General features: G+C 40.5%; 1 protein-coding gene across 6 annotated transcripts; it reads right to left on the minus strand.

Moving 5' to 3' along the window:
• Positions 1 to 2,680: 2,680 nt before the first annotated feature.
• On the minus strand, positions 2,681 to 24,739 carry LUC7L3 (LUC7 like 3 pre-mRNA splicing factor). 6 transcript variants are annotated; one of them, XR_013996945.1, is made up of 12 exons: positions 24,470 to 24,733; positions 18,488 to 18,554; positions 15,284 to 15,323; positions 14,654 to 14,798; positions 14,217 to 14,291; positions 12,832 to 12,936; positions 11,691 to 11,852; positions 11,035 to 11,318; positions 10,012 to 10,172; positions 6,144 to 6,269; positions 4,679 to 4,872; positions 2,681 to 3,187 (listed from the first exon to the last, which is right to left on the minus strand). XR_013996945.1 is itself a non-coding variant. In XM_081109130.1 (12 exons), the coding sequence occupies exons 1-12, from the start codon at positions 24,566 to 24,568 to the stop codon at positions 3,154 to 3,156; spliced, it is 1,413 nt and encodes a 470-aa protein (XP_080965256.1). In that variant the 5' UTR covers positions 24,569 to 24,733; the 3' UTR covers positions 2,681 to 3,153. The 6 variants fall into 6 exon arrangements, 5 of the variants coding, with proteins under 5 accessions (XP_080965256.1, XP_080965257.1, XP_080965255.1 ...); XM_081109130.1 differs by lacking the exon at positions 6,144 to 6,269 and adding an exon at positions 4,527 to 4,626 and having other exon boundaries at positions 4,732 to 4,872; XM_081109132.1 differs by lacking the exons at positions 2,681 to 3,187; positions 6,144 to 6,269 and adding exons at positions 4,307 to 4,626; positions 17,341 to 17,426 and having other exon boundaries at positions 4,732 to 4,872; positions 24,470 to 24,737.
• Between the last annotated feature and the right edge of the window lie 1,927 nt (positions 24,740 to 26,666).

Below are 26,666 nucleotides of genomic sequence, written 5' to 3' on the forward strand. Positions count from 1 at the left end.
GTGGCTGAGAGGAAGAGAAAGGTTAACTATGAAACGCTCAAGCTGCATTGCTAAAAGAGGCACCAAGAGTCTGATACAATGAAAGCCATTTCTCAGCTCTGGTTTACCTGAGGCGTACTGCTATGTCTCCCATGTTTCAAAATGCAGGAGGGAGACAGCAAGATTCACAGCACGTGGTACACTATCATATATTATAAAAAACTCACATGCAGGCTCACATCCCCCCTCAGCCCACCTCCCCACAAAACACCACTTGGAAGAGGAATTGTTAACAGTCGTAGCTCCTGTAGAGGAAGAACAGAGGGACAGGAGAAGGAAAACATGGATCACTAAACACTACTACTGATGTATTGTTTAGAATTTTAAAAAAAATTTTATTTTTCTACCGTTGCTTTTTTGAACCATGTACAAGCACTATGATTATTATACAAATTTTTTTTTTTAAGTAGTCAGCTGGGGTTCTTTGACACAAAAAAACTAAAAATCAGTCTGAACTCAAACGTGTAAATCCGAATGAAGTCCCATTCCACAGAAAGTGTAAACAATTCTCAAGTGTATTTCCTGTTTCATGCACTTTAGAAAAAAATGTTTAAAAACATTCACACAGCTTATCTACAATGCATTTTTAAAAGCACAGAATGGATGCAAGCCCAAAAAACTTCTACCCTAGGTTGTGTTTTAACATCTCTAGGAACTTAATCGGAAGGTGGCTGAACTCTGCGCGTACGTGGAGACACGAACATACCACCTGCAGCAAAGTGATGCCAAAAGGAGAGGACAGAAACACCTAAGGTGGGCGATATGCCTAGTTTATTATAAGCTCAAGATAAGAAACGTATTTCAATTCGAACTAAAAAAATAAATATATTGTGATTTGTTTAAAAATAAAAAGTCTTAACAAAAGGGGTAGATCAATACAATGTACAAGAGTCTCTACCTTGCAGTTGGGAGGATGCCAGAGCAGGAGACTCAATTCCCAGGGCAATTAAAAAAAAAAGAGGCACAACAAAAAGTAAGCTATCAGAGTAATACTATGGGTGATGACTGATCAATTAAAAGTTCACCCCATTTATTTTAATCAACGGTTTAAAACCTTTTCTTTTAGAGACATATGCTGAAGTATTTACAGATTAAATGATACATGTGAGACCTGAAAATAATTAAGCGGGGGGAGCAGGGGACACACACACATACAAAACAAGATAAGCCTTGAGTATTACCAGTGATGAGTTTGACAGAGGTTAATGATACTGGTTCTACTATGTGTATGTCTTTTATTGGCTCCCCTTAAAGGCTTTTCAGAAAGGAAACATGCATTAACCAACTAGCAACTTTTAGGTCTGCAAGGCAGAAATGTATATTTCTTATACAGAGCCTCTTAATACTGGATTCTTATGAATTTGATTACTAAGAATCATTTCCCCTTAAGCCTAATAAATTTTGGGTGTTGGGAGTGACCCAACTTCTAGAGCTCCATAACTAATTAATCCTGGACACTTTAGGAGCCAGGCCTCCCTCCAAATCCCACATAACTTCAATATCAACCTAAGTGTTTGTAGAGATATTCATTTCCTGTACATTATTAAAATGTTAGCTATTCCAAGTGAAGCAGAAAGGAATAATAAACCTGGCATTTTAATACCTTAATACTTAATAGAATATAGTAAACTGTCACTTTAAATTCTCTCCCTACAGGCAATCATATCTAACTACACAAAGCAATGCTTGGAGGTGGCTGATTTTGTGTTAGATTGTTTTTCCATCCCATCTTAATTATGTGAATCATCTTTGACAAATTCAGATAACCCATTTGCTGCATCTTCAGAATCACTTAGGTAAGCCAGGAGTGCACTGTCCTCAAAGCATTATCTCATAGAGCCTCTGAATTGTCAGCTTCATGGTTTTCCAAAGCTGGGTGGAGAGTATTTTAGTAAATTCTGTGACAGTTCATTATGCCTATTGAAAAAATGCAGTGGCATAACACTAAGGCACAGACCTACTAGATTCTATGTGCTAGCTCTCCAACATGAAGCCAGATGACCTTGGGTAAGTCATTTAAACCACTTACTCAATTTCTTTACCTATAAACTGATGGCAATACTCGAAGACTATAAATCACAAAATATTATGACATGTAACGAGGTAATTTTATACAGTCGTTGACAGAGTGGGCTATCAATAGGAACTCACTATCAAATTTTCCATACGTGGCCAAAGGGGAAAGAAATCAACAGCTTATCTATCAGTTTTTTAAAAAATCCTTGTTAAACCTATTACACACCCATAGAAATTTACATTTGTATTCTAACAAGATTGGGTAAAAGAAATCTTGATACACGATTTAAAACAAAGACCAAAAATGAGTTAAAAGTTCTTGAATGCTCTTCTACATCATTATATCACAGCTAAAGGATAGTGATCATCAGATGGATGTGTTGAATTTACTACCACTAAAGATATCTCAGAGATGTAAAAATATATTCTAGTGCACTATACATCTTTGCTACTTAAAAGCAAAATTCAAATTTACTCTTTACTACCCCAAATTGAAGCACCATTATTAAAAACATTTAAACTGTGGAAATTCTATAAAAATTAGTCTTAAACAGAACCACATAAAACTGTGCACTAATACCTCTAGTGTAACAGTGTACCTCTTATATTTAAAACAAGGGACTAGTTCAGAGTCAATGCCTTTATTAGAAAAAGATGAATACTAAAACTTTCCAATGACAGAGACAATCAAATCTGTAACAGAAAGTCAGATACTTTATTTTCACTTCTAAATCCAAAGGCTAGGAATAGCAGAGTTGTAAAAATGGAATCCCACTTAGTCTGATTCACACGAATACTAACGTTTAATCCTGTTTTCAAAGTCCAAGAGTGAAAACTTGCAATTAAACACTGAGCAAGCCACATGTTTAGGTAATATTTCTTAAAAAGTCTTAAAGAAAAAAATATGATACATGACCTAAGTTTTCAGTGGCATATATATATTAACACATGTTCTGAAATCTGGTAGGTCACATGAGTCCTGAATTAATTTTTAATAATAATAAAAAAAAAAACAACTAACTGAGCTTTATACTTTTTCTATGCCACTATAGTTTTCTTTCACCTCATTTTAATGTCGGTCTTCACTTTATGCCGTTTTCAGTTTTCTTCCAAAAATCTTCGAACAGTAGTCCTATAATGCAAAATTTGGGGAAAAATGATAATTAGACAGCATGTAAAAGGCAATCTTTTATGACTAAGTGTTGGCCCAGTCACTAACTGCTAATATATGTATATGGAATGTTTTTGTATTCTTTTTCATTATCAAGGCATCAGTGTGGTCTTAAAGCCATGTGCCTGTGTATACTTGCCTATGTGGGAATGGCTCACACAGACATCACATTATACTGCTGTCCTAGAAAAGGAATGCCACCGATAAATCAACTAATTGGTACTCCCTTTCATTAGGAATGTTCTATCCCACGCCACTAGCCCAAAGAATGAATAGTTTGTAGGTTTTAAGAACTCTGATAAAACCTGACTTTTAATAGTTCTTTAAAAACCCAAATTCATTCTGTATGGTTCATCAGTTCTTTACATTTCAGATTGAAAATGTCTATCCTTGCTATTCACTGCTGCTTTAAATGTATCAGCCAGCGACTATTCCTATATACCTATGGTTGACTGCAAAATTCTCCTACACAGTAGGAAATATTAAACACATACCTCTTAAAGACTTGAGAATTGCATTGAATGTAACAAGGCGAATAATATGAAGTGTTTATTGTATTTAAAATTCTTTAAAGATATCTAATTCTGGGCACCACTGCATCCCTACATACAGTTGAAAAAAAATTCCATTCTGTTAACATTTGATTTATAAGTTTCACGCAATACACAAAAAACCCCTCTGTGCTTCTTGTAAAGAACAAAAAAGATACACAACAGTTAAGCGTAAAGATCACAGGCAATAGCATTCAAACATGGATGTGGGTAGAGAAAGGAGTACCTGGCATGAGTACCTGCTTAGTTTGACTGAATCCTTGATTTTTAATTTGGCTTTTCATGGGCCGCTCACAACACCAACGCTGTGTGAGGTATGGTAGTCAGCTGCAATAATTCATAAACCCTACACTTCCATCAATCCAATGCTACTGGCTCTCGAGTTACAGAACAAACTGCATTAGAATGCAAGGCAATAAAGCAAAAAACTAGAAACATCCTTGACAAAGAAATAACTAGCAGTTTAATTAAAACAAAGTAGTCCAACATGTGCCTCAGAAATATTTAAGTTTTTAAAGCAATGTCTCTGCCAATGTACCAACACAAGATGGACTTAATACCAAAAAGAAAAAAAAACAGTTCAACCTTTTTATTTAAAAAAATAAAAAGAAATGACAGCAAAATCCCTAAAAAAAGGATAATTAACTTTTCAATGGCGACTATATTACAAATGTGGGCAATAATTTCCAAAGAGGCACACTAATGGGGGCACGAGTCTGCTACAAAATAGCTGAGACAAAACAATGTACCTCAAAATGTTTTGCAGGACTACACTGTCTTTTCCTTCAGAAGATGTATGTCTTCTTACTCGGCTTAGTTCCATCTTCATCTGTGCATACTTACGCTGCACTGTCAAACAGTAACAAAAAGCCCTAATCAAAGTGAGAAACAATACACTTACCTCTGTCTGATCTGAGGTCTTATCAGATCAGTTTTAATTGGACTGAGTGTCACCTTCAGATTTAATGTCTTCACTGGTCCCATTGACCTCATTCTTAGTATCACTTTCCTTTGATTCAGTGTTTGCGTCTTCACTCTGTTTTTCTCGACTACTGGACTTCACACTACTTTTTTTATCATCAGATCCCCTCTTTTCTGCCATAAAAGAAGACATTGATCATGGATTTTAAAGTAAAATACATGATACTTTGAAAAGTGAAACAATCAAGAGATAAAAAGACAATCACTTCCCACAGACTACAAAGTACACAGTTTGGTCAATTTATCAAAGAGATAAAATCAGTAATTTATGGTGGAGTGGGACATCAGAGAAAACAAAAGGTAAAATAGTGGGCAAATTATCCAACTAGTAAGAATCTAAAGTACAGGTAAGTCCAAATCACTGCAGAAACTAAAATTTAAGTAAATTTTATTTAGGGTAAAAACCACCAAAAAGCAATGGGAAAGATATGGAAGGCAGTACACAGAAGCTGTGTTCACATGAAGTAAATTTATTAAGTTAAATGGGTGAAAAAAGTTGTATATTTAGTAGGCACGTTTCCCCAACTATTTTTAAGTACAAAAGATTGCTTACCTATCTATACTAGAAGCCCAGTGCACAAAATGCGTGCACTGGTAGGGTCCCTAGCGGCTGCTGGCCGGCCCCACCCCCTGGTCAAACTCCGGGACAACTACTGGTAGAGGGGACAATTTGCATAATCTGCTTTTATTATATAAATTATATTTGAATGCCCAAGGACAAGCCCAATGAAGGAAAGTGGGTCTTAAATCTCAATCCAAGTACTGAACTTTTTTACGCTTTGCTAAGTAATATTTAGGCCAACTCAAGAGTTGTTTTTCTAAAAGGAGTCATTAAGTTCAACTCAGCTACAAATAAAGAATGAAAAAGCGAGTCTCGATGTTTTTCTTGTACTGTTTTCTTTGGAATGGTGAAGCCTCAGACTAGAGGTAAAAAGTGGTACACAGAGTAAGTACAGGGCAGCCTTTTCAGTTCCAAGTACTACCTAACAAAAGTTTTCTACAGGAAATGTTAAAGCAACCTACAAACTTTCTGGGGGGAAAAAACCCATTTTTTTCTCCTTACAACTAAGTTAAGAATAGCTGGTCTAGCAGACTAGTTCATAAGACAGACGTTTTAAGAGAAGCAGAACCCTTCACAGAACCTGGACAAAGGTGTTAAGACATAACATTAGTAACTGGGAGAGGAATGGTAATGAAAACAAAATATGGTATAAGGGACACCATCCAAAGAATGTAAGAATTGAAGATCTTATGTGAAGGAGCATGGTCAGTCCACAACACTTGCAAAACGCACAAAGCAACGTCCAAGTAGCTGACTGCAGGACTTGCTTCACGTCTGTCTGTCCACTTGTGAGAACTGTGCCGTACAGGGTGCTCTAACTGACCTTGCGGGAAAGTCCTCCCTTTGTGCCTTATGGGCTTCTCCGGTGCACAGGTAGCTTCAATGAGGAAGAGCCGTCTTGTTGCCCCGTAGAGGACTAGTAGTCAGTCCAATAATCTTATCTTCTGCCCTATGTAAATATGGTAGATCTTAATAGTCCTAAGGACATCCACAAAGCGTGGTGGATTTTAGGGCTATAGATTAAAAAAAAGGAAACTCTCTTGGCAAAGAGAGTACCCTCAATTGGTTGATGGTAAGAAAAATGGGTTTGTGTGAGAAATCACTTTTCATTTGCGGAGTTAGGTAAAGTGCTTCTATCACAGCACCTGGAGTAGTGAACTCCCTCTTACGCATTAGCATTATCAAATGTTGGCTACTGCTCATATCTGGCCTCAAAGTTCAGACCTTCCGTCATTTATATACCTGGGAGTGCCTGAGTGGCAATTTCAAAAGCCAATAAAATCATACCATCACTTCTAAAAGAGGCCCAAAGTTAAAGATAAATCTATCACAGCATACTCAGCTTTTCAAGATGGATCTGATGCAGTTTTCTCTGAATCAAGCCTTCTATCCTTCCTCAATATCTCACCAGGAAAATCCCGGTTTGACCATATTCTAAACACAACACAGTTTACTTGAAAGTTATATTACATTCCATGATGTCATTACAATTAGGATTATAGCTAAGCAATTCAGGACATCTTTTTTTATCCAGAAATTACGTAAGCACATCTGCTTTAGGCCCGTGGCTTTTATTGCTCAATGTTGATCCCAGATAGCTATGAAAGCTTGCTAACTTTTGTCCCTGAGAACCAATCCAACTATTTTAAGTAGCATGAATGATGTTATACCAAAGAACTTTAGTTCTCAAAGATAAGTGATTAATTTGATCTCTCAATATCTGCCTAAGATTTGACCCCTCACCCAAAAATACATCGTACAGAAAGTCTTACAAAAATGTTGGGTAAAACTTTCTCAAAGCTAACAGTTATTCCTGTGTAGCCTCTGAATCACAGAAGTAACTTCTGAACTTAAATGGCAAATACTAAAGCTCATGCAAGTTTAAAAAACGGTCCCTGTTTCCTACATTTTAACATTTGCTCCATGTTGTAGAAAAAGCCAATATATGTAAATATATTTTAAAAGAAAGTGAACTGATTTAAGGAAAAATAAAAGCAAAAGACCAAAAATAAGTTTACTGTTTGCGCTGCTAGTTCTAATTCACTCTAGCAAAAACCCGAGTCTGACACCCTCCAACCAAAAAAACCAGAACATGCGAGTTCCATAAAGAAAACGATGAACGAGTACCACATGAATGTCCAGTACAATAAACTCGAACAGCAGCACACACATTATGTGGTGACCAAACACGGACACAGGCAGAACAGTATGGAACAAGCAGAGCCAAGAAAATTAGAAATAGGCCCTCTCATTCCTAAATGTCATGCAAAGCAGAACAGTTAATATAAAAGACGCTCAAAGAATCTGAAGAAAATGAAGAAAGAAGACCTCGATTATTAAAAGAATTATCTTTCAATAAAGGCTAAGTTAAAGGATGAGAATATCCTTGTGAAAACATGCCAAAGACAAAATGAGACAGTCCATTAATAGTGCACAATAAACCAAATACTAAAATGCCACAGAAAACAAACAAAAAAAGTAGAGGGGAAACAGCATGATGTTTCATTAGAAAACATGGTTAAAACACATGGTAAGATACTAAACTTCTGTGAACTTAGAAGTTAATTACTGCCCTAGCTGGTTTGGCGCAGTGGATAGAGCATCGGCCTGCGGACTGATGGGTCCCAGGTTTGACCCCCAGTTGGGGGTGTATAGGAGGCAGCCGATCAATGATTCTCTCTTACCATTGATGTTTCTATCTCTCCCTCTCCTTTCCTCTCTGAAATCAATAAAAATATATATTAAAAAAAAGTTAATTACTGAGTTACACGAATGTTACACATGAGGACCAATGCAACAGTGTACATTTATTCTGCAAGACATATTATGGAACAGTACAGATTTTTTTTAAATGCTGCCAATAGTAACCAAGTTAATATATTCTACAGCTTAAAAACACCTGAAAGATAACGCAATACTTAGAATAATCTAGATCAGTGGTCAGCAAACTCATTAGTCAACAGAGCCAAATATCAACAGTACAATGATTGAAATTTCTTTTGAGAGCCAAATTTTTAAAACTTAAACTATATAGGTAGGTACATTGTTATTAACTTAACTAGGGGCCCGGTGCACGAAATTCGTGCACTGGGTGTGTGTGTGGGGGGGGGGGGGGGGAGAGTGTCCCTCAGCCCAGCCTGCCCCCTCTCACATACTGGGAGCCCTCAGGCGTTGACCCCCATCACCCTCCAATCGCAGGATCGGCCCTTTGCCCAGGCCTGACGCCTCTGACAGAGGCGTCAGGCCTGGGCAGGGGACCCTCATTTCCCCCCATCATTGGTTCTGCCCCCAGCCCAGGCCTGATGCCTCTGGCCCAGGCATCAGGCCTGGGCAGGGGACCCCCAGACCCCTCCGATTGCTGGCTCTGCCCCTTGCCCAGGCCTGATGCCTCGGCCAGAGGCGTAGACCCCCATCACCCTCCGATCGCCTGATCGGCCCCTTGCCCAGGCCTGACGCCTCTGCCAGAGGTGTCAGGCTTGGACAGGGGACCCCCATCTCCCCCCGATCACTGGCTCTGGCCCCCGCCCAGGCCTGAGGCCTCTGGCCCAGGAATCATGTCTGGGCAGGGGAACCCCATCTCCCTCTGATCGCTTGCTCCACCCCACACCCAAATCTGACGCCTCTGACCCAGGCTTCAGGCCTGGGCAAGGGGACCATCATATCCCCCCAACCCCCGGCTCCACCCCCCTCCCAGGCCTGATGCCTCGGCCAGAGGAGTTGACCCTCATCACCCTCCGATCACCAATCACCGGATCGGCCCCTTGACCAGGCCTGAGGCCTCTGGCAGAGGTGTCAGGCCTGGCAGGGGACCCCCAGCTCCCCGCGGTTGCAGGCTCCGCCCCTGCCCAGGCCTAACGCCTCTGGCCTCAGCGTCCGGCCCGGGCAGTGGGGACCTGCAGTGGCAGCGGCCCCGCGATCGTGGGCTTCGCTTTAGGCGCAGGCAAGGGACCCCTAGCTCCTGGGACTGCCATCTTCGACCGTGCCCAGCTCCCATCGCTGGCTCCACCCCTACTTCCTGCTATCACTGGCCAGGGCGGCAAAGGCACCTGATTCTCCGATCATGGCTGGGGGGTAGGGCAAAGGCGGCCCCAGGGCCGCCTTTGCCCTGCCCCCCAGCTCTTAGCTCCCCCCCTGGGTTTCCGATCACTCTCAGTGGCAGGGGGCTTCTTCCTGCTTTCCCTTTTGCCTCCCTGCATTGTGCCTACATATGCAAATTAACCACCATCTTGTTGGCAGTTAACTTTAACTGCCAATCTTAGTTGGCAGTTAATTTGCATATAGCCCTGATTAGCCAATGAAAAGGGTAGCGCCGTACGCCAATTACCATGTTTCTCTTTTATTAGTGTAGATTAGGGTACTCCTAAGGCTTAGGAAGAGCCACACTCAAGGGGCCAAAGAGCCGCATGTGGCTGGCGAGCCACAGTTTGCCGACCACAGATCTAGATGATAAGACTTCAGGTTATAAATTGAATGATGTAGTTTTAATGTGTCCTAAGAAAACACCAGGTCAACTGTCATTCTCACAAATTAGAGCAGGAGAGGGGACAATAATGCCCATCTCCCACTGAATGGTGATCACTGTTAAGTGAAAAAGGAGTATAGCTTGAAAATGGAACCCAGCCATTTCAAAGATTGAGGAGGCAAGGATGTAAAAATAGTACTTAATGAATCAAATTCTCACATAAACTAACCTTTCTCCTTGGATTTTCTATCTTGTTCTCTGTCCCGACTTTTGCTCCTGTGCTTGTATGACTTTCGATCCCGGCTTTTAGATCTCCTTCGATCTCGACTACGAGATCTATGCTTTCTTTCTGATCTATCATGGCTTCTGCTTCTTCGGCGATCTCTACTTCTTAATAATTTAAAATGAAAGGAAAGCAGTTTCAGCTGATATTACAAGAGAAATTATATACCACTGAATAAATAATAAGATTAAACTAAATTTCCCCTTAAAAGGCAAATGAATATAATTTACTAAACCCATTTACACTAGACATCTTAAGAACTGAAAATCTAACTTCAATTTTTCAAAGTGCTAAGATAGTTATCATGCTCTTTGACCCCTTCTTTAATCACAACTCTAATTAGAAGTTAATTTCATATTTTTGTTTTTAAAGAATTAGTTACATGTTTTAGTTCTTAATTATGCTTGATGTTGTTCAAAGCAAAAGTAGATAATCTTACCTAAAAAAACATATGATTTAAATGTTTTCTTACGACCACTGAGAAGTATTTAAAAGACCACCTAGCCCTAACTGGTTTGGCTCAGTGGATAGAGCATCGGCCTGCGGACTCAAGGGTACCGGGTTCGATTCCAGTCAAGGGCATGTACCTTAGTTGCGGGCACATCCCCAGTGGGGAGTGTGCAGGAGGCAGCTGATTGATAATTCTGGCTCATCGATGTTTCTAACGCTCTATCCCTCTCCCTTCCTCTCTATAAAAAAATCAATAAAATATATTTAAAAAATAAAAGACCACCTAGTAAACTCACTTCCTAAGTAAGATTGCATCAAACCTCCCCAGACTGATGGGAAATTGCCAAGAATTTGCCTTGAAGATGGATTAGTTCACTGATTCAACTTTCATAATCCATCCTCATGCTTAATGATACTTAAAACCACCCCAAGTATCAAGGAATAACAAAAACTAGTAGTTACTACTGTTTTTACTAATACACGCACTGCACCAGGCACTGTCTCACGTGTTCTACAAACCTGCTTCGCCTTCTTTCTCTACTTCGTGACCTTTTGTGGTCCCGAGACCTGCTGCATCTTCGGTCAGAAGTTCGGCTTGAGTGGCGACTCCGTGAACGACTTCTCTTTCTTCTCTCCCTATCGCGAGCCCTTTCTTTTTCTCTCTCTTCCTCTTCTCTTCGTCTTTTCCTTTCTCTTTCTTCCCTTTCTCTCTCCCGCTCTTTTTCTCTTTCTTCTCGTTCTTGCTTCTCTTTTTTTAAACGCTCATCACGATCAGGTTCTTCAGTTCTTTTTCTTAATTTTTCCTAAGGAAATAAATTTTTTTAGAGCTATAAACTTTAAAGACATTGTCAAACAATGGTTATCTAACATGGAGCATTTGTACACCAACTTAGAAAATTTTATGCCTTCAAGGGAAGTTCCAACACCACATACATACACAAGATATCATTACGTGACTAAATCCTCAGGAAAATTCTTTTCCCCAAATTCATGGAGTGAAGACAATAAAATACTTTTCTAATCTAACCGATTAAGCAAAGTTTTATAGGGATTATCATTGCCTCAAATAACACACTAACAAAATATCACTAAGAGGTTTATATCTATGTAATCAATCTTTAGCCATAATAAAATATATTAGCTATCGCTAAAATATATGTTTAAAAGAAACTTACTTTTAATTCCTCTACAGTAGTTTTGATTTTGGCATAGCCCATGTGCTGTTTTCCCATTAAATGGTCATCTACCCGGGACTGGGCATCTCCTACGATCAAAAAAGCTCCACACACTTCACAAACTTCCATTTGTTTTTCTTGGGCAGCAAAACTTTCAATTGTCTAAAATGATAAATCAGTTATAAGAATGTCTGAGGACGAGAAAACAAACAAACCTCAAAAGAATACTTAACATTTACAGCAGACTTAATTTTGTGAACTGCTATTTCCCATCTCCCCCAGCCTTAACACCAGCAGCAATTGGGTATACTTTTTAGAGGGGAAGGGTGACAATAGTAACCACTCTTCGTCTCATCTAGGAAATGCTGAGTCCTCACTGCTCAACTGTAACCACTGAATTATCTGCACCACCTTGAAAAAGTTAATCTTTTAAAAAGCTACCTATTTTATACTCTATTAAGTTCATTTTTTGTTAGATTCAATAGGCTAAAGGTGTCACTTCCATAGTAAAAATGTTTTTCAAAATCATTAAGGTATTAATTGAGCATAATCTGAACATATCCTAGTTAGCAGTTGGGAACCAATTGTATTCTACCATCAATATCCATGAATACATATTCTCTAATTAAGACAGTTTATTAAAAGCTGCAGATATTTTCAGAGTATACCAATATTAAAGATTAATATGTACCAAGTAACTTATTTTAACAACAAAAAACCCCAAATAGTTCCGGTTTGCCCAACCTTTACTAACACTTGATATGGTCAGTCTTTTTTATTTTAGCTATTCTGATAAGTGTACAATAAACCCGAGAATACTCATGATGATATAAGGCACCAGTTGGCAAGCCAGCAGCTAGAGGCCTGCTTCTGTAAATGAAATTTTATTGGATAAAAAGCCTCACCCATTTGTTTATTATGGATTGTCTAAAGTTGCTTTCATAAAGGCAGAGCTAGGTAGCTGCCTCAGGACAGTGTGGCTTGCAAATGTAAAGTATTTATTATGCAGCCCTTTGTGATAAAGGTTTGCTGATTCTTGATGGAGGACACTAGAAAATTGTTTACAGAGGGTCTCAAACAAATAGGTTCTAGTAATTCACAGCAAACAGCCTGGGTAAATCAAAATGAGGTTGCTACTCACCGATGTTGTGGACCTAAGCAATTCTCTCTCCTCTTTTAACTGTTCAACTAATTTCATCATTCCTTGGGCTTCTTCTACTTTTCCTTCAGATCCTAATTCTTCAATCTATGGCGGATTAAAACAAATAAACACATTCAAGCTCCTTTCTAACGAAATCATCCAAATACCTCCCCTCCCCCCGTGCTTCATTAGCATGGTTGTTTGGGTCTTTCTGTTTGGTTTTGTTCACTAAAGCCTCTTTAATTTACCCTTTTGATTTTTTTATAGCATTAACAAAGTTTACTTGACATGTAATACGCTACTACGCTACTTATTTTAAAGTGCACAATGTGGTTAAGTTTTGACACACGAAACCAATACTTTCATCTAGATAATAAAAACTTCCATCACCCCAATAGATTTCCTTTATGCTTCTGTAGTATCTTCTCCCCAAACCACCACTGATTTGCTTTCTTTCACTATAGATTATTTTGCATTTTGTAGAATTTTAAATAAGTGGAACTATGCAGGGGGCGGGGGGGGGGGGGGGGCCTGTGGCCTGGCTTCTTTCACTCAGCCTAATTAACTTAAAATTCATCATACTGTTGTGTGTAATCTATCTATATAAAATCCTAATATGCAAATCAACTGAACAGCAGAATGACCGGGCGCTATGAAGTGCACTGACCACCAAGGGGTAGAGGCTCAATGCAGGAGCTGCCCCCAGCCAGCAGGCCCCAACTGGTGGTGGCAGCAGGGGGCAGGGTTGGCGCCAGGCCAGCCAAGATGGGTGAGAGCAGAGGCCTTGATCACTCTGCCGGTCGCTCTACAAATCGGCCCTGGTCGCCCGCCAGGCCTAGGGACCCTACCCACGCACAAATTTTTGTGCACTGGGCCTCTAGTTCCTTTATATTACCGAGTAGTATTCCATTGCATGGATACATCATAATTTGTTTATCCATTCACCTGTTGATAGACATTTTAGTTGTAGGTTTTTGTTTTTTGCCTACTATGAATAAAATTGCTATACACATTGTATACATTGGCATACAACTCTTTGTGTAAACACGTTTCTATTTCTCTTGGGTAGCAGTGAAATGGCTCACGGTATCTCCTTTAACTTAAATAGATAAAACTCTTCTGCAAAGTGGTTGTACCATTTAATATTCCAGCAGCAGTGTACAATAGTTCCAGTTTGCCCACAGCTTCACTAACACATGGCATGGTCAGTCTTTTTAATTTTAGCTGTTCTGATAGGTGTGCAACTAGTACCTTGTTGTGGTTTTAATTTGTATTTTCCTAAGGATATTGAGCACCTTTACACGTATTTATTTGCCATCCTCCGATCTTCTTTGGGTAAATGTTTATTCTAAGTATTTCCTGACACTAATGCACACAGTTCTTACCTGTTGCAGGAGTACATCAATTTTATCTGTTAGAACCTGAATTTTTTCTTCATTTTTGCCTGTTGGGCCAGCTGCCTATTGAAGACAATAAAATGTATTATCAAACAGTAAAGAACAAAAGTAAACATTCAAACTCTCACATATTGTTTGTATTTAATAATTAAAATGTTGAATCACAAGGATAGTAACTCAGTTATCTTTAATTTCTGTTAGTCAATTACATATTGTTAGTTACTAACATTTAAGAGAAAAATCTGATTAGCAAAATCAGTATTACATTTACTAATAAAGATTGAAAAAATGCCTTTTAAATAAGTTTTATGTCATTTTAAAAGAACACAAAGTAATGAATGAACTTGAACACAAGTTTCAATACTAGAAAGTTCTCCAGAGAACAAGGACACTTTACAAAGATTGTAAATTAATTTCATTCTCACCCCAGAGGACTGCTGGTTTTGAGATAATGCCAAACGAGCATGGCCTCGTCTAATTCTACGTTCTACTTCTGCAAGTAAACTCTGTAAGTATCGAAGAAAATCTCTCTCATAGCCAACTTTCATGAAACGAGAACTCTTTTCATACCTGATAAAAATGAAAATAAACAAGCATTAAATTTTTTCCAGATCTCTATTCATTACAACTCACATATTCTACCATAACAAGTCCCATAGTTGCATTTAGGCTAAAAGGTAAACTAGGTATTTAAGACGTGAACTTCTAGCTGTCCCTCCTCCTGGTAAAGGGAAGGTGGTATTTAACATTATGTTTGGTTAAGAGCATAGCTTTTACAATCAGGCAAATCTAGGTGCTTCAATACCAGCTCTACTACTATATTTGATCTGTGACCTGACAAGTCTCATTTATAAAACCAGGGTGTCAATAAGCAGCTGTGACGTATCATTATTAGAAGCTACGACTTTCTGCCACCCCCAACTAATGAATAGGACGGACCTCTATCAGGCATTCATTTTACACTAATTCCAATGATTTCTTCAATCCTTTTCCTCTTTAAACCAATGACTGGGAAGAAGGGAGATGGGGGATGACCAAAAACAAAAGTAACTTACTGTTTTCGTAGATTTTCATCATGAATTTTTTCACATGGACCTGAAGGAAAAAAAAACGAGAAATATGAATGTACATAAAGTATTGGTGACCTTACCAACTTCTCCTCTTGCTAAAATAAAAAGTTCCTTTTTCAAATAAAGGGGAAAAAGATTCATTTTGTCATTTGAGTAGTCTGTAGGTACCTAAATCGAGCCTAATGAATAATGAAGCAACATGCCCAAATAAGCACACAAAAACTGTTTTCCTTTGTCTTAGAGATCAGTATAATGGAGAGCAACTGTATGTTAAGAAAAGAGAGAGCGGGAGGAAAGAGAAAATTGTTCCTTACTGCCCCCCAAGAAAAAAAACTCTGATGAGGGTGGACTACTGGTCAGAACCACCACTGACATCTTGTTAATTTTGAATATCTGCACATGTAGTCAAACAGTACAAGACTAGCACCCTAGTCTCATCCCTTCCCACCTCTAAAAGGCTACCAATTTTAACTGTTAGCTGTTTCTTCTGGATATTTATAAAGTATCCATATATTCATAAATTCAATGCTTATTTTAGTTGACGTTGGGCATCAAAATTTTAGATTAAATAACTATTCAGTGTTTATAGTTTGACTATGTAAGTACTATTAACTGCTGAGCCAACAAAAGGTGCATTATGATGACACGGAATACACTTCACTTTGTTAGAATTCATTTGTTTAGTTTTCTATTTACTTCCAAATTCTTCTCAAACACTTTAACTCAGCTATAGAAACTATCTCAACAATAACTTCCTTCAAGATTCAAAACACATCAGAAAATCAGCTTCAGCTTCTTCCACAAATTTTCTGATCTCTTCAATATGGGCTGCTTATTTTCTAAGCCCACTAACAGAGTTGTCATCCTAAGAAATTCCTTTTCTGGTCTGTTTTGAATGCAGTTTACTGGATCTCTTGTTTTTCTCCTTCTTGGTTTATGCCCTTGTGTTGGTGGAATTTCCAGGGAAAAGGTTCATGGGAGATATATATGTTGAGATCTTGCATGTCTGGAAAAAAAATCTCTTTTCACCCTCACACTTTCACCTTTGACCATAAAGCCAACCTAGGTAAAAATATCTGTCAGTCAGAATCCTCAGGGTGTTTCTCCAATGTCTTCAAGCTTCCAGTGTTGTTACCGACAAATCTGAAGCCAGTCTGATTCACAATCCTGTGTGCCCCACCCCCAGGGTGTTCGGAAATTTCACAATGGTGTGTCTTCTTGGTATGGGTCTTTTTCACTTACTGTGCTGAGTACATGAAGACCACATTCAATCTAGAGACTAACACCCTTCAGTATTGCAAATTTAAAATTTTCCTCCTTTCTGTTTTCTCTATCTAGACCAGTGGTTCTCAACCTTGGCTGCACATTAGAATCACCTGGGAATCTTTTTAAAATCCTGATTTCTGGGCCTCATCCTCTGGAAATTCTGTTTCTTTGTTATGGGGTGGGGCCACAACATTAGTAACAAAGAAACAGAATTTCCAGAGGATGAGGCCCAGAAATCAGGATTTTAAAAAGATTCCCAGGTGACTCTAATGTGCAGCCAAGGTTGAGAACCACTGATCTAGATTCTTACTTCAGCTATTCAGAGAGCTGGGCTAATATTTTAAATATTTTCTGTCCGATGACCCAACACTCCGGCAAATTTTCTTGATTTTATTCTCAAAATTTTCCAATGATTTCATTTCAGATTTCTCTAGTTCTAATTTCAAGAACTCTTTTTGGTTTTTCGAAAGTTTCATTTTTATATAGCACCCTATTCTTCCTGATACCTTCTAATTTCTCTGATACTAAATTTAGTTACAACTTTGTTTTCCTTATCTCTAACTCCACTAAATTCTTTTCCACTGTTAGTTTTGGTTAATCTTTCATGTGGAAGGTTTTCTTCAATGTCTGACTGGTGTCCTTGCCTGGGAAACACTTCCAACATCTGACTGGAAGTTGGTATGCACCGGCAGGGTTTGTCAACTAATAGGAGCTTTACCCACTGGAAAATCAGGCATCAAGACTTTCTTTTAGAAGAACTCCCCAAGGATCAGTACCTGTAGATCACTTCTCGGGAACTGTTCACTTTCTCTAAAGAATCCTCTTCTCTTCTGCCTGGGGAAAAACATCTGGCTGTATTCTTCTAGGAACAGGGCAGAGGAGGGAATGGGAAAACCCCACTATTAAGAATATAGACTCAGTTAATCTCTCACAGTCTTCAATTTTACTCTTTACTGCCCTGTGCTATGTCTGGAGTCCCAATATCTAAACTCTTCCAGCCCTGATGTGCTCCTAATGCTATAGGGCAAGCATTGTGCTTAGTGAACTTCTCTTTTATGGTTCTAAAACAATACTAGTTATGTACAATCCTTGGGAGAATAGTAAGTCAGTTGTTTTGTTGTTGTTTTTAATCTTGTGGTTCAGTTGAACTAGAATCTCTTTAATTTCTCCAGAAAGTAACCCTCAGGAATGAGAGAGGAAGAATCACCATATGCACAGGTTTTAAGGGGTGGATCACCTAGACTAGTGGTCAACAGAGGGGGATTATGTCCGTCTCCACCGAGACATTTGGCACTGCCTGGAGACATTTTTGGTTGTCACAATTGGGGGTTGCTATTGGCATCTAGAGGCTAGAGGCCAGGGATGCTGCTAAACATCCTATAAAACACAGGACAGACCCCTAAAAACAAGAAAATTACTCAGCTCAAATGTCAAATGTCAAGGTGGAAAACCCTTAACTAGACTTTCCATTTTCAGTCCCGTGACTCAACTCTGCCTTCTATGGTACCTGGTGCCTCCAAATCCCGAGTCTGTCCACAGTTTTGCTGATCAAACACTCATTTCTGTTTTAATATCCCCTTCTGCAGGCTAAATTTTAGGGTACAGGTTTCTCTGCTCTGTTGAGTTTGTAGCTACTCTTCCATCCACTTTGTCATCTTCCAAAAATTTGTTGACATCTCTAATGATATCTCCTCTTCCATTTATACCTTTTTTGTTTTTAAATTTTCATTTTAGTGGATAGGATTCAGGAGGGAATGTAAACAAACAGGTATAATTAACTAAACTGACATTTATTAATAGGTTCAAAAATCTAAGCCAGGAAAGAAATTTCTTTATCAATAATCCTTTAAGATAAAACTTTTCAGAATGGTAAAGTGCCATTTTAAATCATAAATTTGATTGTTACATAGAAAATTCACTTACCAAGATCTGAACGAGTATTTGTGAACAATTCCGCAGGACAAAAACCACAGAGATAATATTTACAAACCTAGTGAAGAAAAACAAAGGTGCTTAACCTTAACTTTTAAAAATTTTCAGTTTTAAAACTATATAGGAAAAGGTGTCAAATAACTATTTTCTCATTTCTGGATCTTCACCTTTCAACCAAGTAAGTATAAGAACAATTTCATTTGTTAGACCTTTATTAGTTAGGTGATTGGTGGCTTCTGGACTCCTGCATTTCAGTGAGATATGTAAGACTAACGAAGAGATACCAGCTTTTAAAATCACTAACCACCGACACTGCCCGCTGCCCCCCCCCCCCAATAGCAACAAGTATGGGATGATATCTAGAAAAAAAGAAGTATTTGTTTTTTATAAAAAACAAAAAACCAACCAAAACACCCTACACTGTTCTTATTGTTCTAACACTGTTAAAGACCAGACCGATTTACAGAACCAAGTCATAATAAAGATAACATCCAATTTCTGCTTTTGATACTCTACTCCCATTTTAAATTTATCATGTTGGCAACAGTTAACCTATTATTGTGAAACTGTCATATACATTTTTTTCATTTAAAAATCAGGAATACCTGGAAATTTTACTGATGGGGGTTTAAAAAAAAAAAAAAAAGAATGCTTATCACTTTGTAACCATGGTTGAACCATTCGCAACCATGGTGCCAAAAGAATTTTTAAGACATGCAATACCCAAATTTAGTCAGGGGCATTGACCTCTCTTCCCTTAGACTGTTTAAAAAAAAAAAAATGACAACAGCCAACACAACAATAGCGTGTGATGTGAATGACAATTATACTTTTCTTTTGGTCACAGCAGCAAAAAAATATATCTTTTGGTGTGCCGCAGAATATTAGTAATTAGTTTGTGTGTGCCATGAGATGAAAAAGGTTGAAAATTGCTGGCTTAATGACTACTCTGGCTGGAAACAAATGCTTCTTTTTAGCTAAAAGAGTTGAATTCATTGAGTGGGGTTTTTTTTTTTTTTTAAGAGAAAATGTTTACTATAAGAATTTATAACAAAAATATTCAGTCCCTGATAACCTACTGTTGTCAGGGTTCAACTATACCGTGTTCACACTTTCTATTGTCATTCATTTGCATGCCTTTTATCACATATACACCTTTGCAGTTATGGTTCAGTCTTTTTACTGCCTACTCAAACTGTTGGAAACATTTTAATCAATTTTCCACAGCATGCGCATCTAGCCACATGCATCCCCCCCCACCCCCCCCACCCCCAAAAAACACACCAAGAGCCTTAGCTATAACACTATTTAAGATTCCTCAGGCCCTAGTAACACTTGTCTTCTCTCCCACTCCTTCAGGCTAATTCCTACTAATCCTTTAGGTCCCAGTATTTAAGGGTCATTTTAGGAGGCCTTTCCCGAATACCCCAGGCTGGGTTAGGTGCACCTCTCATTTGTGCTTTTCTCCATTGTGGCACTCATTCACTCCTTCATATCTGCCACCAGACTGGTGTTCTCTCAGGCCAAGTGCTGTATCTATACTATGCTATATACTACTATAGCTTAAGAGCAATACACTTTGGTTGAATGAATGCAGGAATTACCCCAACTTACAATTAACAAATGAGAAAATTAAGCATAACTCATAAAATAAGGAAGCACTACATTACTAACTTAAGCTACTTTTTCCCCTTGTGAAGAAATCAAGTCTAATGATACAGTACACACCCACATTTTCCCTAAAGCAATCAATCAAATACCTTAACATTTTCAGTGTGATAATAGCATTGTCCTTTTTTTTAGTCTCTGTATTTTAGAAATACATAATGTATCATTAAGGCTGAAGTGATGAATTCTCCAAAATAATGGAAGGGGCAGAGAATATAGAGGAAATAATATTGGCCATGTGTTGATAATGTCATATTGGGTATGGGTACATGGAAGCTCAAACTATTCACCCTACTCCTTATGAATGCTCTGAGGAGAAAAAGCAAACAGCAGTTAAGAACACATATTAACACAGACTGCTGGCAATTCCGAGAAGCCAACACTCACCTGCCTGCCATGCATAGAGTAATGCAGGAAATGCCTGCATTTCTGACAGAAGAACATTCTGGTGACTCTGAATTAAAAATATCTAGTAAAATACTTGAATGCTCACAAGTAAAAATGGTGGGTGAACAGAAGTCTTAACTGTTTTTTTCTTTTCTAAGTAGCTTCCAAGTTGATGACAATGTTTGTTAACATTTTGAAGATTTTAGAAAACATTTAATTCAATTCCCCCCTTTAAAAAATGTTTCAGAGAGAGGGACATTGATTTGTAGTTCCACTTAATTATGCATTCATTGGTTACTTCTTGTATGTGCCCTGACTGAGATCGAACCCCCAACCTTGACATGTCAGGACCATGCTCTAACCAACTGAGCTACCTGGCCAGGGCTCAATTCCCTTTTTAAATAATTAAACCTCCACTGAACAGAGAACATACTTCAATTTGATAAATGATAAAAGAAATCTCATTTTAGGTATAATGAGAATTAGAGTTAAGTCAACAGTTACATAATTTCACATTTGGGTTGAGATCTATAATGTAAAAGTCTCATTTTGAACTACAAAATTCTTATCTATTCTGTTAATAACAAGGCTTCTAATGCTTTCTCTGGCAAACACTGAAATTTTATGTGGACACTAACTGAAAGATGCTCTCACTAAGCAGTTAAAATCATATGCTTTCCTCATTACTGCGGTTGGTTAGGATTAACAAAACTGTTTAACACAAAATACAATCACAAGGAATAAAATATTAACAAACGAGGCAAAAAAAAAACGGTGTGTCAATGAATCCTTGGAGCACTAAGGCTGATGTCACTTCAGCTGAAAACTTTCCCTCAAATCCAAAGCAACCTGCAAAGGAGTTGGGAACACCTGTTAAGTACTAACGGCCCTTCCCAAGACTCACTTTTGGTAGTGGTAATATATACGTCATTACAAATAAATGAAAGGTGGATAATTTGTATCACAGATGCACCTTACACTTAAAAACGAGCTTTCCCAAGTGCTACTCACAATTAAGAACCCAGGACTAAGAGGTGGGTCAGGAAGCAGTAGAATGCTTAAGAGGCCATTATAAAATATGCAGATTTCTGGAGCCTTTCCCCAGACACGCATAATTAGAATGGGGGCAGGGGTGAGATGCAGAAATCCACATTTAAAACAAATTATACAGGTCTGATATAGACATCTAGGAATGACTTTTAACGATAAGGTAAAGACCTAGCGGGGTAGCTCAGTCGGTTAAGAGCAACGTCCTGATACACCAAGGTTGCTAGTTCCATCCCTGGTCAAGGCACATACAAGAAACAACCAATTGCCGAAACCGGTTTGGCTCAGTGGATAGAGCGTCGGCCTGCGGACTGAGGGGTCCCAGGTTCGATTCCGGTCAAGGGCATGTACCTGGGTTGCGGGCACATCCCCAGTGGGAGATGTGCAGGAGGCAGCTGATCGATGTTTCTCTCTCATCGATGTTTCTGACTCTCTATCCCTCTCCCTTCCTCTCTGTGAAAAATCAATAAAATATATTAAAAAAAAAAGAAACAACCAATGAATGCATAAATAAACAGAACAACAAACTGATGTCTGTCTCTCCCCTCACCCCTCCTTTCTCTCTAAAATAATAAATGTTTAAAAATTAAACAAAAACCCCACTAAGGTAAAAGTTTCCATTTCAATCATTTAACAAAATAACTCCATCCAGCCGAAATTGCTTTCCCCAACTAGTGCAAAACTTGCAAAGAAAAAAATTTCAATTACTATAGGAATGGAAGTGGAAAAATATTTTGAAATATCAGCTTACAGTGATGGTGAAACCCCTACATTTATATGCAGGAGTTGCCCTTACTCCAAGATTTTAGCACTAACAGCCAGCATAAAATAGCCAAATGACCTGGAAGTGGTGCCACGAACTTCCCCAGCTTTATTATATCCTCCAGTAATTCTGACTGATTTAGAAGAGGCCATGTGCTTTGTTCCTGGTCAACGCCAACCTTTCCCCTGCAGTCCTGAATCTGAAATACTAGTCATTGACTTTTTCAAATCCCTGAATCTGGAATGAAGTGCAATCTGTCATTAAAGGCATAAAATACTTTGGTGACAAGTACAGAAAGTTTAAATCAGCGAGAAGCACTAAAACTGAAAAGTAAACAGATTTAAAACAGCTGAGATGACATAAAACCTAAGTTGCTATTCTGAGAGCCTCATTGCTAATGTTATAAACCTGTAACATATAATGCAATGTGGGAATAAATACCACCACGGAAACAAAGTTTCTCCACAACCCCGTTCAAAAAACCAAGGAGGTACAGCTTAGGCGGCTCCAGTCCACAAGGAGGCAATCAAAAGCGATTTTTCCTTTGATTCAAAATTGATAATTGTCTTTTTGTACAAAAAGACAATTGATAATTTAGTTGATAATTGTACATCAACTAAATCCTTTTCTGGGGAAAGCTTAGATGGAAAGATTACTGAGTTAAGTGGTAAAAGAAAAAGTTACCTCACTGTGAAAAAGAAATGCCTACAAAAAAAGAGGGTCAAGACAAACAACAAAACTACGGTCTCCTATTTAGACAAATAAGGGGGGGAACCCCAAAACATTAAAAACCTACAAACTTTCTAAAAGCTTCACTTCTCTTGAGGTCCATGCCAAATATGGGACTCTGACCCACCTTAACCCTTCACACTATGGAATCAGGTAGCGTCCCGATCCTTTAAACCAGTGGTTCTCAACCTTCCTAATGCCGCGACCCTTAATACAGTTCCTCATGTTGTGGTGACCCCCAATTTCATTGTTACAAATTGAACATAATTAAAGCATAGTGATCAATCACAAAAACAATATGTCATTATATATGTGTTTTCCGATGGTCTTAGGCGACCCCTGTGAAAGGGTCGTTCGACCCCCAGGTTGAGAACCGCTGCTTTAAACACACACGCATGTTTCGATGCACGGAAAGGACTCGGGTGGCACTAACTTGTTTCCATGCGCTGCAAAGAGATTTTACTCTGGCCAAAGCCTGTGTTTAGAGAGTAAGCAACTAACTTTTTTTAAAAAAAAATTCTATTTGTTTAACCGTTCCGTCATATTTTGATTAGCGACTGCCTTTAAATTACCATGTTGTTTGATTATAACGGCACGCCAAGTAAAGTTAAAACCCTACATCTGTTCTTCAGGTAAGACTTAAAATAACCGTTATTGCTCCACGTTCAAAACACCTGGGACACATGAGGGTCTTTTCAGAGAACCGACGGCGTGGCAGTGTGGGCAGGGCCACCAAGACTTGGATTCGCCACTTAACCGGCCGGCAGATCCCGGGTGGGCGAGCCTCACCCGTGAAACGGGGGGTGTAACAGTTACCCTCACTCACAGGGTCAGAGGACCAAGCGAGTTTTCTAAGAAAAGGCTTTGACAAGCGCCGACTAGAGCGTGCTGCTATCCAACAACATCTGCAAACAAACCTTTGTAAATACGGGTGAACCCGACCAAGTTAGGACCTCTTTAAAGATTCATTTCCCCAGATAAGCCTCCATTCAGAAATCGGACTACTGTCCCCACGAACCCTGGCCAGAAACGTCGGTCTCGCTACGTCGCTCAGCCCAAATAACGGGAGGACGTGTGCTTTTCCCTATTCCATTATGAAATGAAGACTCTGGAGCCCCCGATACAGTAACTCCTTCCCCGCGTGTCCCCTGCGCGGCCTCGACACCAAAACCAAAACAAATCATCCCTCCTGCCCCGACCCGGGCAGACTCCTCCCTCCCGGGCCACGCTCCCGGCTCCCGCCGGCCACGGGCTCAGACACCCGACAGCGTCGGGGTCCTGGCCCCCCGAGTCGAGCCGCGGGGAGCGGCGGGCCCAAGCCCGCGCCGCCTCCCTCCCCCACGGCGCCCGGGCACAGGCCCAAGGCCCGCGGGACTTACGCTCTCGTGGTCCCACCGCACGTTGCTGCGCTTCTCATCCGGGGCCAGGTTTCGGTCCCGGCCCATTAACTCATCCAACAACTGCGCGGCCGAAATCATGGTGCTTCCCTCGAGCGGCTGCTCCCGCCAGCCCTGGCGTCCACTGAGGAAAACGCCGGCGACCCCGTCGCCAACCTCTCCGGCCGGCACGCTGGCCGAAAAAGCCTCCTCCAAAAAGAAGCCGATAAGACAAAATGGCCGCCGCGCGGGCGCTTTCCCAGCGTGCAGCGCGCGCGCGTGCGCCCTCGGGGTCACGCCCAAGTCTGGGAGGAGAGGTCGGCCCCGCTTCCGCCGGCCCAGGGGGCGGGGCCTGCCGAGGCCGGGCCGCGACTCCGCCCCTCCGCGGCGCCGCCCTACTCCGCTCCTGGCGGAGCCCGAGGCTCAGCGCGCTGCGGCTCCGGCCACCGGTTTCCCTGAGCGCCCGTCTTCCCGAGCGCCTTCACGGGGAGAAATCGGAGCCTCCGTCTCGGATCTTCAGCACGGCTCTGAAATGGAGGAAAGAGCCGCGCGTCTCTGTGTCCCACGCGACCACCCGGTGCCATCTTCCAGTGGAGGAAACTCATTCCACGTTCAGACTCCATTTTCCCAGTTCCTGCGCTTCGAGGGGTGGCCTGGTCCTCCCACCCCAATTTTCCTGATTCACGGGGTGCGAAGTCGAGGCAGAGATAGGCGGTTTCTACACGCGAAGTACGGCGATTCAGTTCTGCACCTGATGCCTCCCAGTCTGGAATTTTTTTTTGAATTGTTGATTCATTTATTCAATTACTTGAGTACTTACTATGTGCCAGGCACGCTCTTGAGGCTTGACGCTAAGCTCGGAACCTTTCAGACACAGCCCTGCTCCCATAGACCTTGAGGATCAGTGAGGGAGACAATCAGTAAAGAAATATCAACTGTCAGTGTAAATCCGGGTACGGATGCTAAAGCCAGATTTCCTGGGTTAGCAATCCCAGCTCTGCCATTCTATCTTCTTTTCCCTACCTACAAGTGGGGCTTATGATAATAACTAGAGGCTCGGTGCATGAAATTCGTGCACGGGTAGGGTCCCTAGGCCTGGCCCGCAATCAGGGCCGATCTGTGGGGCCCCACTGGCACCCACCTTGGCCGGCCTGGGGCCTCTGGTCTGAGGGCAGGTCCTGTGTTAACTTCTGCCCCCTATTAGGCTTTTCTTATATAGGATAGTCCCCTACAGATACAAAGTTACTATGAATATTAAATGAATTGATACAATGTAAGGCATGAAAAACAGGCCTAACACATTTTGAATCCACTTAATCATTAGCTATATTAGTGGTTCTCAACCTTGGCTGCACATGAGAATCACCTGGGAATCCTTAAAATCCTGATTTCTGGGCCTCATCCTCCGGAAAGTCTGTTTCTTTGTTATGGGGTGGGGCCACAACATTAGTAACTAAGAAACAGAATTTCCGGAGGATGAGGCCCAGAAATCGGGATTTTAAAAAGATTCCGAGTTGATTCTAATGTGCAAACAAGGTTGAGAACCACTGAGCTATATGATCAGGGGAGAAGCAGGGTCCTCTCAAAGAGTAAATAGGAAGTCTCTCTGTGGAAATGACTTAAGACCTAAAAGACGGTACGGCTCCAGCCAAGCACAGTGAATGAAAAAGAATTCAAGGCTGTTAGACGTGAGCAGAGCAAGGACGATGGGCCAGGTACAGAAACTCCCCCAGGGTGGGCAGCAAGCCCCAGATGCCAGGCAAGGGGCGGAACTGGGGAAAAAAGATCCTCGCCCCCAGGGTGGCCTGTCCTGCTCTAGCATATCATTCACGGGTCATGTGGTTTTGGACCCCAGACATTTCATATCGACAGGCAGGCAGTTTAGGCCTCCTGACCTTTTCCTGCCTGAAGACGACATCTAGGCCTCAGCTGTGCCTCAGCTCCCAGGCCCAGAAAAAGCAGCAACAGCCAGGTGACTCCGTGGCTGCCTCAGGACCAGCTGCATTGACTAACGACCCCCCCGCCCTGGCACCGGCCAACCCGTGGAGACCAGGACCCTGAAAGCGCACACCTGGAAAGCTGATGACCATTCTATTAAGTCCCTCCCTGAGACCTCCCCTAAGATTTCCACCTGCAAGAAAGAGATAAATATTCCTCTGCCATTCCCTTTCCCTGCGCCTCCCCCCACAGGCAATTAACC

This window comes from Myotis nattereri (genome assembly GCF_964212035.1).
Source record: "Myotis nattereri genome assembly, chromosome: 16".
Classification (NCBI taxonomy): Eukaryota; Metazoa; Chordata; class Mammalia; order Chiroptera; family Vespertilionidae; genus Myotis; species Myotis nattereri.

Coding starts and splice junctions, on each gene's coding strand:
- LUC7L3 (XM_081109129.1), bottom strand. CDS start 24,568: ATGATTTCGGCCGCGCAGTTGTTGGATGAGTTAATGGGCCGGGACCGA. Junction 14,799..15,283: donor GATGAAAATCTACGAAAACA/GTAAGTTACTTT, acceptor CATTTTTATCAG/GTATGAAAAGAGTTCTCGTT. Junction 4,627..4,731: donor TGAAGACATTAAATCTGAAG/GTGACACTCAGT, acceptor ACTGTTTGACAG/TGCAGCGTAAGTATGCACAG.